Source organism: Oncorhynchus nerka, linkage group LG28, assembly GCF_034236695.1.
Source record: "Oncorhynchus nerka isolate Pitt River linkage group LG28, Oner_Uvic_2.0, whole genome shotgun sequence".
Lineage (NCBI taxonomy): Eukaryota > Metazoa > Chordata > Actinopteri > Salmoniformes > Salmonidae > Oncorhynchus > Oncorhynchus nerka.
Window position 1 is genome coordinate 8,276,466 of NC_088423.1, and position 17,663 is coordinate 8,294,128.

Sequence of the window (17,663 nt, forward strand, 5' to 3'; positions counted from 1 at the left end):
TTCCAGAAAAGTTTTTAAAATAGCCCAGGTTAACATATGTAGCTTAAGAAACAAGGTTCATGAAATCAATAATTTACTAGTAACAGATGGCATTCATATTCTGACAATCTTTGAAACTCACTTAGATAATACCTTTAATGATACAGTGGCAGCAGTACATGGTTATAACATCTACAGAAAAGACAGAAATGCCAACGGTGGAGGTGTTGCCGTTTATATTCAGAACGACATTCCTGTAAAGTTTAGAGAGGATCTCATGTTAAAAACTGTTGAAGTAATATGGCCTACAGATTCATCTGCTTCACTTAAAGCCCATTATGGTGGGAAGCAGCTATAGACCAAGTGCTAACAGCCAGTATCTGGATAACGTGTGAAATTCTTGATAATGTATGTGATATCAACAGAGGTATATTTTCTGGGTGATTTAAATATTGACTGGCTTTCATCAGGCTGCCCACTCAAGAGAAAGCTTCAAACCTGGTTCAGGTTATCAGCCGGGTAGTTCCAAACAGCACAGGAATGAAATCAACAACATATATGGATCACATCTTTACTAATGCTGCAGAAATGTGCTTTAAACAGTATCCCAATCCATTGGATGTAGTGATCACAATGTAGTAGCCATATCTAGGAAAACCAAAGTTCCAAGCTTTAGGCCTAATATTGTATATACGTTTTGTAGTGATTCCTATGTTGTTGATGTAAAAAATATTTGTTGGTCCGTGGTGTGTAATGAGGAGCAACCAGACGCTGCACTTGACACATTCATGAAATTGCTTATCACAGTTAATAATAAGCAGGCACCCATTAAGAAAGCGACTGTAAAAACAGTATGTATGTTTGAGAGGGATGAGGCAAAAGGAATGGCATATAAATCTGGCTTCACAACCGATTGGCAAACGTACTGCAAATTGAGAAATCATTTGACTAAACTGAATTAAAAAGAAAAAGAAACTACACTATGAAACAAAGATAAAGGACATAAAGAATGATAGTAAAAAGCTTTGGAATCCCTTAAATGAAATGTTCGGCAAAAAGGCAAACTCAGCTCCATCATTTATTGAATCAGATGGCTCATTCATCACAAAATCCACTAATATTACCAACTACTTGAATAACTTTTTTCATTGGCAAGATTAGCAAATTTAGGCATGACATGCCAGCAACAAACACTAAGACTACATATCCAAGTGTATCTGACCAAATTATGAAAGACAATTAATTAATTTTGTTTTACGTAGAGTGTGGAAGAGGTGAAAAAATGATTGTGGTCTACCAACGATGACAAGCCACCGGGGTCTGACAACTTGGATGGAAAATTAATGAGGATAATAGCGGACGATATTGTCACATCTTCAATTTAAGCCCACTAGCAAGTGTGTGCCCTCAGGCCTGGAGGGAAGCAAAAGTAATTCCCCTATCTAAGAATAGTAAAGCCCCCTTTACTGGCTCGACTAGCCGACCAACGCTTTACAGTAAACAAATTGACAACAGACTTTCATCATGCTTATAGGGAAGGACTTTCCAGAAGCACAGCACTTACACAAATGACTGATGATTGGCTGAGAGAAATTGATGATAAAAAGATTGTGGGGGCTGCTGTTTTGTTAGACTTCAGTGTGGCTTTTGACATTATCAATCAGTCTGCTGCTGGAAAAATGTATGTGTTATGGCTTTACACCCCCTGCTATATTGTGGATAATGAGTTACCTGTCTAACAGAACACAGAGGGTGTTCTTTAATGTAAGCCTCTACAACATAATCCAGGTAGAATCAGGAATTTGCCAGGGCAACTGTTCTAGGCCCCTTACTTCTATCATTTTTTACTAATGACATGCCACTGGCTATGAGTAAAGCCAGTGTGTCTATGTATACGGATGACTCAACACTAGACACGTCAGCTACCACAGTGACTGAAATGAATGCAACACTTAACAAAGAGCTGCAGTTAGTTTCAGAATTGGTGGCAAGGAATACGTTAGTCCTAAATATTGAAAAAAACTGTGACAAATAGCTCTTATAGGACCAGGGCACAAATAATAATATAATAATAATCAATCATTTTGTTCTTTATTTAACCATCTTACATATAAAAACGTATTTGTTCATCGAAAATTGTGAATAACTCCCCACAGGTTAATAATGTCTTTAAAAAAATGATTTCACCTTTGTTTAACCAGGTAGGCCAGTTGAGATCAAGTTCTCAATTGCAACTGTGACCTGGCCAAGATAAAGCAAAGCAGTGCGACAAAAACAACAACACAGAGTTACACATGAACAAATGTACAGTCGGCCAAAGTAGGTGTTGGCTTTGGGTATGACCAGTGAAATATACCTGCTGGAGCGCATGCTATGGGTGGGTGTTGCTATGGTGAACAGTGAGCTGAGATAAGGCGGGGCTTTACCTAGCAAATACTTATAGATGACCTGGAGCCAGTGGGTTTGGCGACGAATATGTAGCGAGGGCCAGCCAACGAGAGCATACAGGTCGCAGTGGTGGGTAGTATATGGGGCTTTGGTGACAAAACGGATGGCACTGTGATAGACTACATCCAGTTTGCTGAGTAGAATGTTGGAGGCTATTTTAATGAGAAGGGTGTGCTTGAAAGGATGCACATAACTCTGCAATGTTGGATTGTATTGGAGAGAGTCTGTCTTAAATAATTTTCCACACAGTCTGTGCTTGTATTTAGTTTTCATGCTAGTGAGGGCCGAGAATCCACTCTCACATAGGTATGTGGTTGCAAAGGGCATCCGTGTCTTCACAGCGCGATTTGCCAAGGCAAGATACTCTGAGCGCAGCCCAATACAGAAATCTGGAAGTGGCTTCTGATTAAATGTAATTTTCACAGAACCGCTTGTTGCAATTTCGAGAGTCTCTCTTGTTCAGATATTGGTAAGTGGACTGGAGGCAGGGCATGAAAGGGATAACGAATCCAGTTGTTTGTGTCATCGATTTTGGGAAAGTACCTGCGTAATTGTGCACCAAATTCACTCAGGTGCTTCGCTATATCACATTTGACATTGTCCGTAAGCTTGAGCCCATTTGCACACAAAAAATCATGCAATGATGGAAAGACCTGTGTGTTGTCCTTGTTAATGCAGACAGAGAAGAGCTCCAACTTCTTAATCATAGCCTCAATTTTGTCCCGCACATTGAATATAGTTGCGGAGAGTGCCTTTAATACTAGATTCAGATCATTCAGGCGAGAAAAAACATCACCCAGATAGGCCAGTCATGTGAGAAACTCGTCATCATGCAAGAGGTCAGACAAGTGAAAATTATGGTCAGTAAAGAAAATTTAAGCTTGTCTCTCAATTCAAAACAACGTGTCAATACTTTGCCCCTTGATAACCAATGCACCTCTGTATGTTGTAAAAGTGTTACATGGTCGCTGCCCATATCATTGCATAGTGCAGAAAATACACAAGAGTTCAGGGGCATTTCTTGCGTCGAGCAATCCCGTATCCGGGAGCGTAATCATAGCCTCAAGCTCATTACCATAACGCAACGTTAACTATTCATGAAAATCGCAAATGAAATGAAAGAAATATATTCACTCACAAGCTTAGCCTTTTGTTAACAACACTGTCATCTCAGATTTTCAAAATATGCTTTTCAACCATAGCTACACAAGCATTTGTGTAAGAGTATTGATAGCTAGCATAACATTAAGCCTAGCATTCAGCAGGCAACATTTTCACAAAAACAAGAAAAGCTTTCAAATAAAATCATTTACCTTTGAAGAACTTCGGATGTTTTCAATGAGGAGACTCTCAGTTAGATAGCAAATGTTCAGTTTTTCCAAAAATATTATTTGTGTAGGAGAAATCGCTCCGTTTTGTTCATCACGTTTGGCTAAGAAAACCCCCTGAAAATTCAGTCATTACAACGCCAAACTTTTTTCCAAATGAACTCCGTAATATCGAAGAAACATGGCAAACGTTGTTTAGAATCAATCCTCACTGTGTTTTTCACATATCTATTCGATGATAAATAACTCGTGGGAGTTGGGTTTCTCCTCTGAAGCAAATGGAAAAATACACGCAGCTGGAGATTACGCAATAATTTCGACGGAGGACACCAAGCGGGCACCTGGTAAATGTAGTCTCTTATGGTCAATCTTCCAATGATATGCCTACAAATACGTCACAATGCTGCAGACACCTTGGGAAACGACAGAAAGTGTAGGCTCATTCCTGGCGCATTCACAGCCATATAAGGAGACATTGGAACACAGCGCCTTCAAAATCTGGGGCATTTCCTGTTTGAAATTTCATCTTGGTTTCGCCTGTAGCATCAGTTAAAGTTAGTTATTAGTTCAGATTATGGTGGTTAAAAGATTTAAACCAAAGCAAAGGAATGGGAACACCACATAGTTGTTAATGATTGTCTAACTGGGTCGTTATTCAAATGGGCCTCATCATTAAAATGACCCTGCCTTAATGCAACTGACTTCTCACAACAAACCCACTGGGTTTATGTCCTATGTTTATGTTTATTAAAGAAATGTTCTGGAACTTTGGCGACTACTAAATATTTTTTAAACCTCTCGCTTTGGGCTGCATGTGTCAATGTGTAGTTCATACATGCATAATCTATGAGCAGAATTACTGTTTAACCTCAATTAGTTTGAAAGCTGTGCTGCGCCATTTTCGTTACATTTTCCACCACTTGGGCCAGCCCCCTAGTAATGTAAGTTCTAGCCAATGAGCTTCAGCCCCTCGCCATTTGAGTGACACCTAGCAATATGCACACACAGCAGAGTGAGAGAGAGAGAAATTATGTGGTGCACATATCTGCTCATGTGTGATGTAGTACGCAATTTTCAGGGACCACTTTTGGCACGTGAGCGCTACTTTCAGAACTACTGGCTAAAAAGTATTAAAATAGTTACCAGACAATCTCTAACTCACTGTGTATATCTGTGTCCTCTCTTCCAGCCTAATCTTCACAGTCACATTGTGGAGCGGACACACTCTGCCTCCTCTCTACCAGGTAAGAAAACGAAACCTCAGTTCTTCTCAGTATCATCTTGTGCTGCTTGGTCTCTATTCATATTCAACCTCCCTACACCTACTGTATGTTCACTAGGGTTTGTATGGTAAATAGACATGCATTTTCTTGCCAATGTGCATGTCCATCTCAATGACTGAGACTGACTGTCTGTATCTGTCTGTTCTCCCAAGACTTCAGCATGGCTGACCCCAGTGTAGCTGTGCATGGTTCTCCCTTACGTCCCGCTGATGGAGGAGACTTCTTCAGCCCAGCAGACGTGACTTTACCTGCATGGAGACCTCTATTACGCTCCCAGTCTTTCCACAACGCCCCAGGTACTGTACTGTAACAGCCTAGCTCTCCTCCTCCTCCCCACAGGCCCATGTGAAGAGACTTAGCATTGTTTACTGTTCACCACAGAGAGAGGACTGTTGCAGACTAAATGACACCCTATGACCTATAGGGCATGACCAAAGCCTGGTCAAAAGTAGTGCACTATTAAAGGAATAATATGCCATTTGGGATGCATCCTCATCTTGGCAGTGGAACACAAACCGGGCCCGACACCGTCGTAAAACCCCTCCCTCCTCAGACCCCGTTCTTAGTATTGTCAGGACATTTGAATGGTCCCGACTAACTTTCCCCTTTCCCTCAAAGCCCAGTTTTGTGCCTCAGTGGTGCCGTGCCAGCCTTGTCCCAGGGCCTCTTAGGTAATTACCTCATCTGAAGGAAGCTTGTTGCCTCTTTTCGAGAGGTGAATGCAGTCACTGTAAAGCATAAGCTTTCCCAGCCTGTTTTCTGTTTTCTAGCACACATGCACACACAAACGTACGCATACACATACAGAGACACACACACAAACAATCCCACTCCCGCTTTCATACATTTAATTAATTACTTCTCCTTTCCCCTTCTGATGACCCCCGCAGACACACACACAAACAATCCCACTCCCCCTCTTTCCAAGAAATACCCCCCCCCCCACCAGCACTGGAGGAGATGGAAGCATTTAAAGTCAATTAAAGAACACACAACGTCCCCTTCCACCGCACAAGATTTGGAGGCCATCTGAAGTATATCCCTCCTTCCTCCTTCCCCTGTTGTCTCTCTGTACTCTGCTGGACACAGCCACAGCACAGTCTAGTTTCATAATGCCTGCTTGAACTGTGTTGCCCAAACTATATTTATATCTGAATTTACGTTAGTGGCTGGATTACCTCAGTGACTGGCATGTTAGTGACTGGATTACCTCAGTGACTGCCGTGTTAGTGGCTGGATTACCTCAGTGACTGGCATGTTAGTGACTGGATTACCTCAGTGACTGGCGTGTTAGTGGGTGGATTACCTCAATGACTGGCATGTTAGTGACTGGATTACCTCAGTGACTGGCGTGTTAGTGGGTGGATTACCTCAATGACTGACATGTTAGTGGCTGGTTTACCTCAGTGACTGGCATGTTAGTGGCTGGTTTACCTCAGTGACTGGCGTGTTAGTGGCTGGATTACCTCAGTGACTGGCATGTTAGTGACTGGATTACCTCAGTGACTGGCGTGTTAGTGGCTGGATTACCTCAGTGACTGGCATGTTAGTGACTGGATTACCTCAGTGACTGGCATGTTAGTGACTGGATTACCTCAGTGACTGGCGTGTTAGTGGCTGGATTACCTCAGTGACTGGCATGTTAGTGACTGGATTACCTCAGTGACTGGCATGTTAGTGACTGGATTACCTCAGTGACTGGCGTGTTAGTGGGTGGATTACCTCAGTGACTGGCGTGCTAGTGGCTGGATTACCTCAGTGACTGGCGTGCTAGTGGCTGGTTTACCTCAGTGTCTGACATGTTAGTGGCTGGATCACCTCAGTGACTGGCGTGTTAGTGGCTGGATTACCTCAGTGACAGGAGACATGTTGGTTCATAACTGTAGAGCCATTGTTGAATACAATTTAAAATCAATGGATGGGGTAGTGTAATGGCATCCGCACTAATCCCTGAGGAGTGTGGAATAGACATTGAATTGACGTCTGTGCCCAGTGGGATGTTTTCAATTTCAGACTTTCATAAAATGTCAAAACTAGTCTTTCCTTGCTGCATTAAATTTCTAATCCAAAATAAATCTGCCTGCGTCCCAAATGGCATCCTATTCCCTACATTATGCACCACTTTTGACCAATGCACTACTTTTGGGTGCCATTTGGGATGCATACATAACTGCACATGCCCCAACCACTCTGGCTATCAGCTCCTGTTATGCAATGACAATCTCATCAAAGCTCTCTCTTAAACTGTGATTTTTTAAAGACAAAACCCTGCCATTTGCCATGGAAACCACCGCACATGAGGGATTTATGTTCCAAATGCCTGATGTCACTTGGCAGTAGGGCAGAAGGAACAATCCAAAATCTGAGTGAGATGGAGCAAGAATAATATAATTCACTAGTCTCTGTGTTCGTTCAGTATCCCACTCTTTTACAACCTAAGGTGTCCTCTAGGCGTTGGCATAAGAGTTTGTATGAGGACACTGTAAAGAACACATTGAGGTTTTGTAAGGCATTCTTTTTACACAAGTGGTATTTCTGAGTTAGGTAATGTTATGTTGTTTTGTGTCTACCAATCTGTCACCACACATAAGTTCCCTCTCAGTAAATAAAAGTTAGTTGAATTTGATAATCACTAACATAAATTGTTCTGTTTTGTTTCTATCTTCCAGGTTCTCCTCACTACCAGCAGCACCACCCAGTCTCAATGTTCTCCCAAGAGTGCCCCCAGCCCCAGCAGCAGCACCCCCAACCCCAGCAGCACCACCCAGCCTCCATGTTCTCCCCAGAGCACCCCCAGCAGCAGCACCCTCACCCACAGCAGCACCACCCAGTCTCCATGTTCTCCCCAGAGCACCTCCATCCCCATCCTAAGCAGCAGCTCCCCCATCCCAAGCAGCACTACCACATGCCCCCCTTCATGGGCCACACACACTTCCCTTTCCCTTATCCAGTGAACCCCGGCTCCCCGAAACCAGCCCATTCTCCCCTCACACGGGTTGCCAGCAACCCCATGTTCCCCTCCGTTTACTCCCCAGCCTTCTCCGGGGGCCACCACTCTGATGCCCCGAGCCCCTTAGAGTACAGCGGGGAGGGGAACCCTCTGTCTCCCTCTGCTCACCCCCAGCACTCCGACATGTGGCCTTCCCACACACAGCCCCTCTTCTCCCTGGCCAATGTGATCTCCATGGCGATGAGCATGGCCCACTCCTTCATCCCTGCCAACAGCCTGGCCAACCGAGGGATGCCCTCCATAGCAGGCTTCCACCCCCAGCTAACCCACCCCCAGTCTGGCTACCCATCGATCTACTCCCCCCACTACCAGACAGCTCCAGTGGAGGTCCCCCATCCTCAGGGTGGGATGCCTGGTCAAGGAAAACAGCACAGTGTCTACCAGGGCGCCGACACTCCACCAGAGATGCAGAGGGATGTGTCTGGGTCTGTGTACTCTCAAAACAGACACCCAAGCTGGCAGCATAACCACATATCTCCCTCTATGATGGGCTACAACACCCCTCCAAGGAACCCACAGGGGATGTCACTGGAAACAGTGTCTTCCAAACGCCTAAGCCATTTACAGAATAGTTCCCAAGGATCCTACATGGTTCCTCAGGACCAGTCTGATGTGTCCAGCTCTGCGTCGGGGTCTGACCTGTCCCCCTCGTCCCCAGACAGCCCGGAGAGCACAGTAAGCTACCAACTAGACCTTACATGACTGTCTGACAGTGACAAGTAATGTCATTCTTGCTGAATATTTTTGGTCACTGAAACATAGCTGAAATTATTTTGCAAGCCTACTGGAAAAAAGTCATCAACATTGTTATTTGTTACTTTTATTTTTTTGAAGGTATTGTCTTAAAACTGCATTGTCGGTTAAGGGCTTGTAAGAAAGCATTTCACTGTAAGGTTGACCTGTTGTATTCGGTGCATGTGACAAAGAAAATTTGATTTGATTAAGAAAATGATAAAGAGAAATACCTAATGTATGGGGGGATAGATTTATTTCTCTTAATAATATTGATTACATGTTTCCTTCCTCTTTTCCCAAGTTATCATCGTTCAGCTCAACCACACCAATGTCCAGACCAATGGTGCCTGAGATGAATGCCAGTGCTCCCAAGCCCAGAGTATCTTCCAGTTACACAGGTAGAATTCACAGCGACTTCCCCTCGCTACCTCTACTCTAACTGTATTCTACTGTACTGGCCCTTACCTAAGCTTACTGTTGATCTGTTGATGGTAGGAGACGGGTCGGGGAGGACGCTGGCAGACCTTGTTAGCACACTAAACAAATGCAGAGTAAACATTCCAGACACACACACACACACACACACACACACACACACACACACACACACACACACAACGAGGCCGTTTCTCTATTATGCAAGTGTGTTTTATGTTTTATTCTGTCTAAATAAGGCCTACCCAGCTACGTTCTGAGAACCATATGATTCTTAGAGCTTGGTGAGAGCATGGTTGTCCTATGGTTATTTTGCATACACACTTCCCACAACTTTCTGGGAATGGTGCAGGATAGTTGCTTGGCTTTGGAACATTTTCAGTACATTTAAGGAACTTGACAAAAAAACATGATTTTCTTGGTATTTCATTACTTTAACAGAACATTTCCTAAAAGTTCAAACATGGTTACATTTAATAAAATAGTTGGTAATGTAGGAATGTTCTGCAACTGGTTTGATATTTGGAAAGTTCTCAAATAGTTCAGAAAACATGAAGAAACAAATAAAATAAAATGTTATTTGTCACATGCAGATGTTAATGCGAGTGTAGCAAAATGCTTGTGCTTCTAGTTCCGACCATGCAGTAATATCTAACAAGTAATCTAACCTAATAATTTCACAACAACTACCTTATACACACACAAGTGTAAAGGAATGAATAAGAATATGTACATACAAATATATGAATGAGTGATGGCCGAACGGCATAGGCAAGATGCAGTAGATGGTATAGAGATGAGTAATGTAGGGTATGTAAACATTATATAAAGTGCCATTGTTTAAAGTGGCTGGTGATACATTTATTACATCAAGATGGCAAGATGCAGTAGATGGTATAGAGCACAGTGTATGCATATGTGATGAGTAATTTAGGGTATGTAAACATTATATAAAGTGGCCTTGTTTAAAGTGGCTAGTGATCCATTTATTACATCAAATTTTACATTATTAAAGTGGCTGGAGTTGAGTCAGTATGTTGGCAGCAGCCACTCAATGTTAGTGATGGCTGGTTAACAGTCTGATGGCCTTGAGATAGAAGCTGTTTGTCAGTCTCTCGGTCCCCGCTTTGATGCACCTCTACTGACCTCGCCTTCTGGATGATAGCGGGGTGATCAGGCAGTGGCTCGGGTGGTTGTTGTCCTTGATGATCTTTTTGTCCTTCCTGTGCCATCGGGTGGTGTAGATGTCCTGGAGGGCAGGTAGTTTGCCCCCGGTGATGCGTTGTGCAGACCTCACTACCCTCTGGAGAGCCTTACGGTTGTGGGCGGAGCAGTTGCCGTACCAGGTGATGATACAGTCATGGTAAATTATGTTCAGTTTTTGTTTTTTCTCTTCTAAACTTTGGGGGAAAAAAAGGCATCATGCTGCACAATTATTATTATTATTTTTAAATAACCTTTATTTAACTTGGCAAGTACGTTAAGACAAATTCTTATTTACAATGAAGACCTACACTGGCCTAACCCGGACGACGCTGGGCTAATTGTGCGCCACCCTTATTGGACTCCCGATCACAGTCGGTTGGGATCAAACCCGGGTCTGTAGTGATGCTTCTAGCACTGCGATCCATAGCCCGGCCCAGTGCACTTAGTCAAACTTCCTCATTGTTCCAGCATACACATCTCGTCCGTACAAGTACCTTGTCTGTGACAGCATGGGCAGTGCCTTTGAGGCTGTCTGATGTTTGAAAAAAGTGTAAAGCTAACATTGGTGATTTACCTGCCACCTGCAGTGCTGGAGTCTTAAACCAAATCGTGTGTGTCATTCATTTAGTGTGGTCACTAGATGTCGGTAATATAGCTCAAAGCCATTTACTAACTATAGGCAATCCAATTTGAAGAAGAAGACAATACTCTGATCATTGGCAGATTACTCCGGAATCCCCACCCAGTTGACTACTTTAAAATGGTGGAAGCCATTTTAAATTATCTCTAATGATCTCTTCGGGAAACAGGGAAGCACATCGCTACCTTATCCAGTGACACCACGGCCCTGTCTGTTTGTTGCCCTAGTGTCAACATCCCCGCCAGACATACAGTGCCTTCAGACTTTTCCACATTTTATTGTGTTACAGTCATAATTTTAAATTGATTGAATTTATATTTTTTTGCCACTGGCCTACACACAATACTCCATAATGTCAAAGTGGAAGTATGTTTTTCTAAATTTTTACAGATGAATAAAATATGAAAACTGAAATGTCTTGAATCAATAAGTATTTTTGTTATGGCAAGCCTAAATAATTTTAAGAGTAAAAATGTGCTTAGCAAGCCACATAATAAGTTGCATGTGCAATAATAGTGTTTAACATGTTTTTTGAATGACTACCTCATCTCTGTACCCCACACATACAGATAATTGTAAGGTCCCTCAGTCGAGCAGTGAATTTCAACCACAACCACCAGGGATGTTTTCAATTGCCTCGCAAAGAGCACCACCTATTGGTGGATGGGTAAAATAAAAAAGCAGACATTGAATATATCTTTGAGCATAGTGTGGTTATTAATTACACTTTAGATGCTGTATCGATACACCCAGTCACTACAAAGATACAGGCGTCCTTCCTAATTTAGTTGCCAGAGAGGAAGAAAACCACTCAGAGATTTCACCATGAGGCCAATTCTGACTTTAAAACAGTTACAGAGTTTAACAGCTGTGATAGGAGAAAACTGAGGATGCCTCAACAAAATAGTAGTTACTCCACAATATTAACCTAAATGATGGAGTGAAAAGAAGGAAGCCTGTACAAAAAAAACAACATGCATCCTGTTTACAACAAGGCACTAAATGAATACTGCAAAAGACGTGGCAAAGTCATTCACTTTTAGTCCTGAACACAAAGTGTTATGTTTGGGGCAAGTACAATACAACACATTACTGAGTACCACTCTCCATATTTTGAAGCATAATGGTGGCTGCACCATGTTATGGGTATGCTTGTAATCGTTAAGGGACTGGGGAGTTTTTTTCAATGGAATGTAGCTAAGCACAGGCAAAATCCCAGAGGAAAATCTGGTTCAGTCTGCTTTCCACCAGACACTGGGAGATTAATTCACCCTTAAGCAGGACAATAACCCAAAACACAAGGCCAAATCTACACTGGAGTTGCTTACCAAGAATACAGTGAATGTTCCTGAGTGGCCAAGTTAATGTTTTTACATACAGTGGGGCAAAAAAGTATTTAGTCAACCACCAATTGTGCAAGTTCTCCCACTTAAAAAGATGAGAGAGGCCTGTAATTTTCATCATAGGTATCAACTATGACAGACGAAATGAGAGGGGAAAAAATCCAGAAAATCACATTGTAAGATTTTTAATGAATGAGTTATTTTGAATTAGTGCATTTCACAAGTGGATAGTTTGCATCATCTACAGTATGTTCACTAAAACCACTGCAAGGGATTTACCTGATGCTCTGAGATGTCTGCTTACTTGCTTCAGATAAAGAATGGACTCTTGAGTGTTAAAGCTAAAGCAATAGACTGCAGACGCGAGTTGAGGAGTGAAGTCGGGGGAGGTGCATCTGAAACAGCCAAAAGTTGTGGTTTTCCAAAGGCACGGCTCAGTGCAACATGGCAGTGTTGCTGTCGTTTATACGTTTTTTTTTGTAATGTCGAAATAAACATTTATCACACATTCAAACTGTAAATAGATAGTACAATGTAAAAAAATAGGACAATCAATTGGTTATTGAGATCCTCACATTCATTTGTCCACTGTATACATGAAAATCGCAAATTTGGTTCCTGTTTCAGTCACATATTTGGTCATGTTCGCGTGAGGCAAACAAAAACCTATTCATGCTTGGTTGACAATAGAGCCACCCACAATGCAGGTGGTGGCTGTAGGCTGAAGTTGGTGAAGAGCAGCTGCAGAAACTTGCAGTCTTTGATTACGTATATTTTTTGTAAAGTTCATGCAACACACTTTGGAAGGCGGTAACCAAGGCGGTAACCAATGATGATTTTTCAGGCTTGGTCTACCTACCCAAACTTGGGAGAGTTCTATCTGAAGAACACCCTTCCCCGATTTGTTTTCTTTCTAAATGTCCAAGAGAATCCTTTAGGTCTGTAATTTCAGAGACTACTAGCTAGCCTAACACTAGCTATCACTAGCCTATTACTAGCTATCACTAGCTAATTACAAGCTAGCACTAGCTTATTATTAGCCTATCACTAGCTAACACGAGCCTATTACAAGCTAACACTAGCTAACACTAGCCTATTACAAGCTAACACTAGCCTATCACTAGCTAACACTTGTCTATCACTAGGTAACAGAAGAAGTAGAACATACATGGCTGCTAGCCTCCCAGGCATAGGCTACTTTGTCCTTGACACTAAAACTGAAACTAAATAACATAAAAATGAAATTTAAATGTTTCTATCAAACTAAAACGGAATAAAAACTAAAAATAACTGAAAATAAACTACATTTCAAATAAAAATGAAAAAACAAATAGAAATAAAAACAAATATAAAAACACAAAACTATAATAACCTTGGTTTAGAGAACATTCTAAGAATGTTATTAAAAAACATATACATTCTGTTCTCAGCAGCAACAGGTATTTTGGCTGCTCCCACTAATTGGCCACACCTGATCTTAATGAGTGCTTGTTTCATTTGAAATGGGGTCTGTTTGAATAGACTACAATCAACAGCTTTGTTTGCATAAAAAAACATGGCATGGCTAGCTCCATCCTGGTTGATAGAGTACAGAAGATTATATGTTTGAATCATCCCAATTTTTATTTGAATAAAGTCATACCATTTATAAATGCAGACAGATCATTAGTTTGTTCTACATGGTGGGATTTTCTTGTGTCGGTAAAATCTATTATGAGCGAGTTGACTGTGGAAACGCCTTTATGTGCAAATATTTAGATATTAACCATCATATCGAAGTAAACTACGTGATGATATGGTGTGTGTGTGGTCCTCCCACAATGACTCGGAAAACCATGATGTTTATTAGGCTACAGATTAAATAAATTGTGATTAACATCACAAAGTGGTGAAAGTGCAATGTGCTTGATGCTTTTTCCAATAAATATCTAGGGTCTTATTCTGGTTACATGATGATCGATGCTAATATTTTAATTTGACAAATTAAAATATTATCGCTCTTTTGGCCATAATAATCTCATGTAGGCTATGTATCTGCAAACTGTAGGCTAGAGCGCACGTGACAATATTACATAACGCAACATTTTTGTTGTGTCGAAACAATCAGTAGAGTTGAAAATGCAATGGAATCCCATTTAACTGGAATTTGTATTCGGTACATAGGAATTTAACCGCAAAAGTTACGATGTGGACTACGTTATCATGCACATACTTTTATCCGCAGTCAATTTGATGGAAAACATCTCCGGTGGGAAAATGCACATATTTTATTCATTTAGATTTTAGAATATTCGCATGAAAATCTGTTGCGAATATGATGGAAACCTAGCAACTGATTCTGTGTCACAATAAAAAACAAATGTGTTCACATGATTAATGCCTAAGAAAATTCAATTCCATGTGTCCTATATGTGCTTGGAGTTCAAAAACATTGACCCAAAATAAGCTAGCAATATTATTAAAAGTTTTATTGAAACATTCAGTGAAAGTTTGAAGGAAGTTATTTTTCAAAAAAATCTCTAAATAACCTATATTTTCCATTCTCAGAGCGTTAATAAAACCTCCAGGAAAACTTTCAAGGAACCAGAGTAAATAATTCTCAGAATTGCCCTGCAATCTAAAAATAAGCGTGTTTGGGCCAATTTGCCCTTCCCGTTGTTTCCTGTTCTGTTTTATCCTGCCCACATCGGTGTTTGGTAACAACATCACCTATTAGCACTACAAGTGCCTCGGGATCATTGAATAAGGGACCAATACGTAGGTGTGATTATAGCCCTGCCTACCAGTATTGACCTATTAGAAGATTTGTCCAGCAGAACTGACCAATTATAAGGCTTCCGCACTCGTTACAGGCCTCTCCTCCCATTTCCTCCCCACCTGTCTGTGTTTACACCGCCACTCCGCCCTGCTCTGGTCCCCGAGCGACTTAACCCAACAAGACCCACCCCGCTCAACAGACAGACAGAACAGGCTCTGTTTGAGAAGTCCCAAGGCCGTATTCAGCAGAGAAAAGGTTTTTCCAAGCCAGGAGAGTGCCACCTAGTTCCACACCTCAGCTAACTCTGATTCCTTCCCACTTCTTACACCACTGCCAGATGTTGGCAGTAAATATGGCAGTTGGATTGGTTTTCTGACAGAAAGTTATGAAACTAAGACCAGGGTTATATCTGATCAACAGTAGAGCCACGTAACTGCACGCTTGATATTTAAAGGAAATTTCAGATTGAGCTGACATATGCAGCGTTTACCATGAATTCTCCGGAAACATTGCCTTTAAACGGTGCATAGCCGAAAAGGGGCAATCGGATTGAATCCCGGCCTAAAGCATTGTAATTAATTTGAGTGTACATGAGTCAATATCAGTAGAATATAATATCAACGACTAGAACAGAATGTAAACACAAACAGCAGATTGTGAAAATGAATTATTATCACTGTATTGATATTGATCATAAACCCCCTTCTCCCCACAGATCCTCCACCTGCTGTTGTCACAGTGGGCCGTTTTCAGGTCTCCCCTAGCATGGAGATCCCTGAACCAGGTGGACAGGGCTCTAACCCCGCCAGGCCCATGTCAGTGGGCAGCACCACCACCTCCAAGAGCAGCACAGAGGAGCAGGAGCAGTGGGAGTCAGAGACCAGCCTGAACACCTCCCTCACTCCCCACCCCCCACACCTCACTATGGGGGAGGCCCGGGAGGTCCAAGTAGAGTGGGCCGGGACCAAGGAACAGCAGCAGGAAGAGGAGGAGGAAGAACAGGGTGAAGAAGATGAGAAGGAGCAGAAGAAGGAAGAGGGGGAAGAAGATGAGGAGCAGGAGGAGGAGAAGGAAGAAGATGAAGAGGAACAGGAGGAAAAGGAAGAGCACCAGACAGTGAGGAGGAGGAGGAGGAAGAGAATGTGCAGCCTCAGTCTGATGGGTATGTCTGCAGACAGCGGCCTGTCCGTTATAGCGGTGGAATCAGAGGGGCGTGGCCTGTGGGATGGAGGGGCAGGGAGCCCCACCTACACCTCCACTCTAAACCACATGTGGCTGAGCTACAGCCGTAACTTCACATACCTGAGCAGTGACGACTCAGAGAGTGAGGACATGTGGGAGGAGCTACTGGAGATGAGGGAGAAGTGAGTGTTTCACCTTCAGCATCTCTTCAGTCATTCACCCATTTTGGGTTTTAATCGAAGTTTGATTACTTTGAACTCAACTTGACTCTCAACTATTCCAAAGCACTTAAACATATCCTCCTCAGAGTCCTAAACTGTTTATCTTTATCCCGCTCTCTCATTCTCCCTCTCCCTCCTGTCAGACACTTGGCAGAGGTGCAGAGTCTCCAGGCCACCCAGAAGAGGGAGATTGAAGAGCTGTATGAGAGGATGGGGAAGGTTCCCCCTGCGGGGATAGTCTGTCCTGCCGCCATGCTGTCAATTCGCCAGCGCCGCCTCTCTAAGGAAAGGAGTTACCTCTCCTCCTCCCGCAGAAACAGTCTGCAGCGCCTGGACATGCTCCCCCTCCAAGGTATCATTAGGAGGAACTCTCTGGGAGGCAGCAGCAGTAGCAGCTCTCTGGAGAAGCCCTCTAAAGGGGTGACTTTTGCATCTGACATCAGTAGAATGGTGGGTTTACACATTGTCCTTACAGGGTCCGAATACTTCTACTTGCGTTCTAAATAGTAGGATGATTGGGAATGCAAAAATACGTTTTATAGTGTGTGGGAAAAAAATTGTATGCTTTAAATGCCAGGATGTCATACTCATTTCGGCTCATTTCATCTACAAATTTGCTGCCTGCTACTGAGGAATAGAATAATTTTTCAGACCAACGTGTTTGACGACAGCTGATAATCAGATAAGGGGACTATACCAAAATGAACACATGTTGGGAAACAACGCAATTGCGCATTAGATGACACACTCTCGGTATGGGTGAGTCTAGTATGTTGACATTTGTTGCTTACTGAATATATTTTTATTAAATAGTACATTCTAAATAGTGTGTGATTAGTACACATTATGCAGTTTTGGTAAGTAGTAGGTAAGCCAGGTTTCAGACACGGCTACTGTATTGAGTATGTGTTGTATTCATCCTGCTGTCCAAAATCTAAGTTTATCTAGAAGACAGGAGGTGAACGGTTCTCCACTATATCTGAATACTCTACACATCTAATCATTGCATCTCCTTGTCTCCTCTCTCACCAGTAAGAATCTTGAGCCATGCTTGCTGTAGAATAAGTCCGGACTACCTCATCTGAAGAGTGCAGT

The 17,663-nt window shown here is 42.4% G+C and overlaps 1 protein-coding gene across 1 annotated transcript in view; it reads left to right on the plus strand.

The window, feature by feature from the left end:
• LOC115113809 (serine/threonine-protein kinase WNK4-like) overlaps positions 1-17,075 on the plus strand; it is a 120,119-nt gene extending 103,044 nt beyond the window's left edge. Inside the window, exons 13-19 of the mRNA XM_065013218.1 lie at positions 4,945-4,999; positions 5,191-5,334; positions 7,708-7,777; positions 7,928-8,723; positions 9,085-9,181; positions 15,881-16,529; positions 16,712-17,075. Of these exons, the coding sequence (XP_064869290.1) occupies positions 4,945-4,999; positions 5,191-5,334; positions 7,708-7,777; positions 7,928-8,723; positions 9,085-9,181; positions 15,881-16,529; positions 16,712-17,075 (2,175 nt within the window). The remainder of the gene's footprint in view (positions 1-4,944; positions 5,000-5,190; positions 5,335-7,707; positions 7,778-7,927; positions 8,724-9,084; positions 9,182-15,880; positions 16,530-16,711) is intronic.
• Positions 17,076-17,663: the final 588 nt, after the last annotated feature.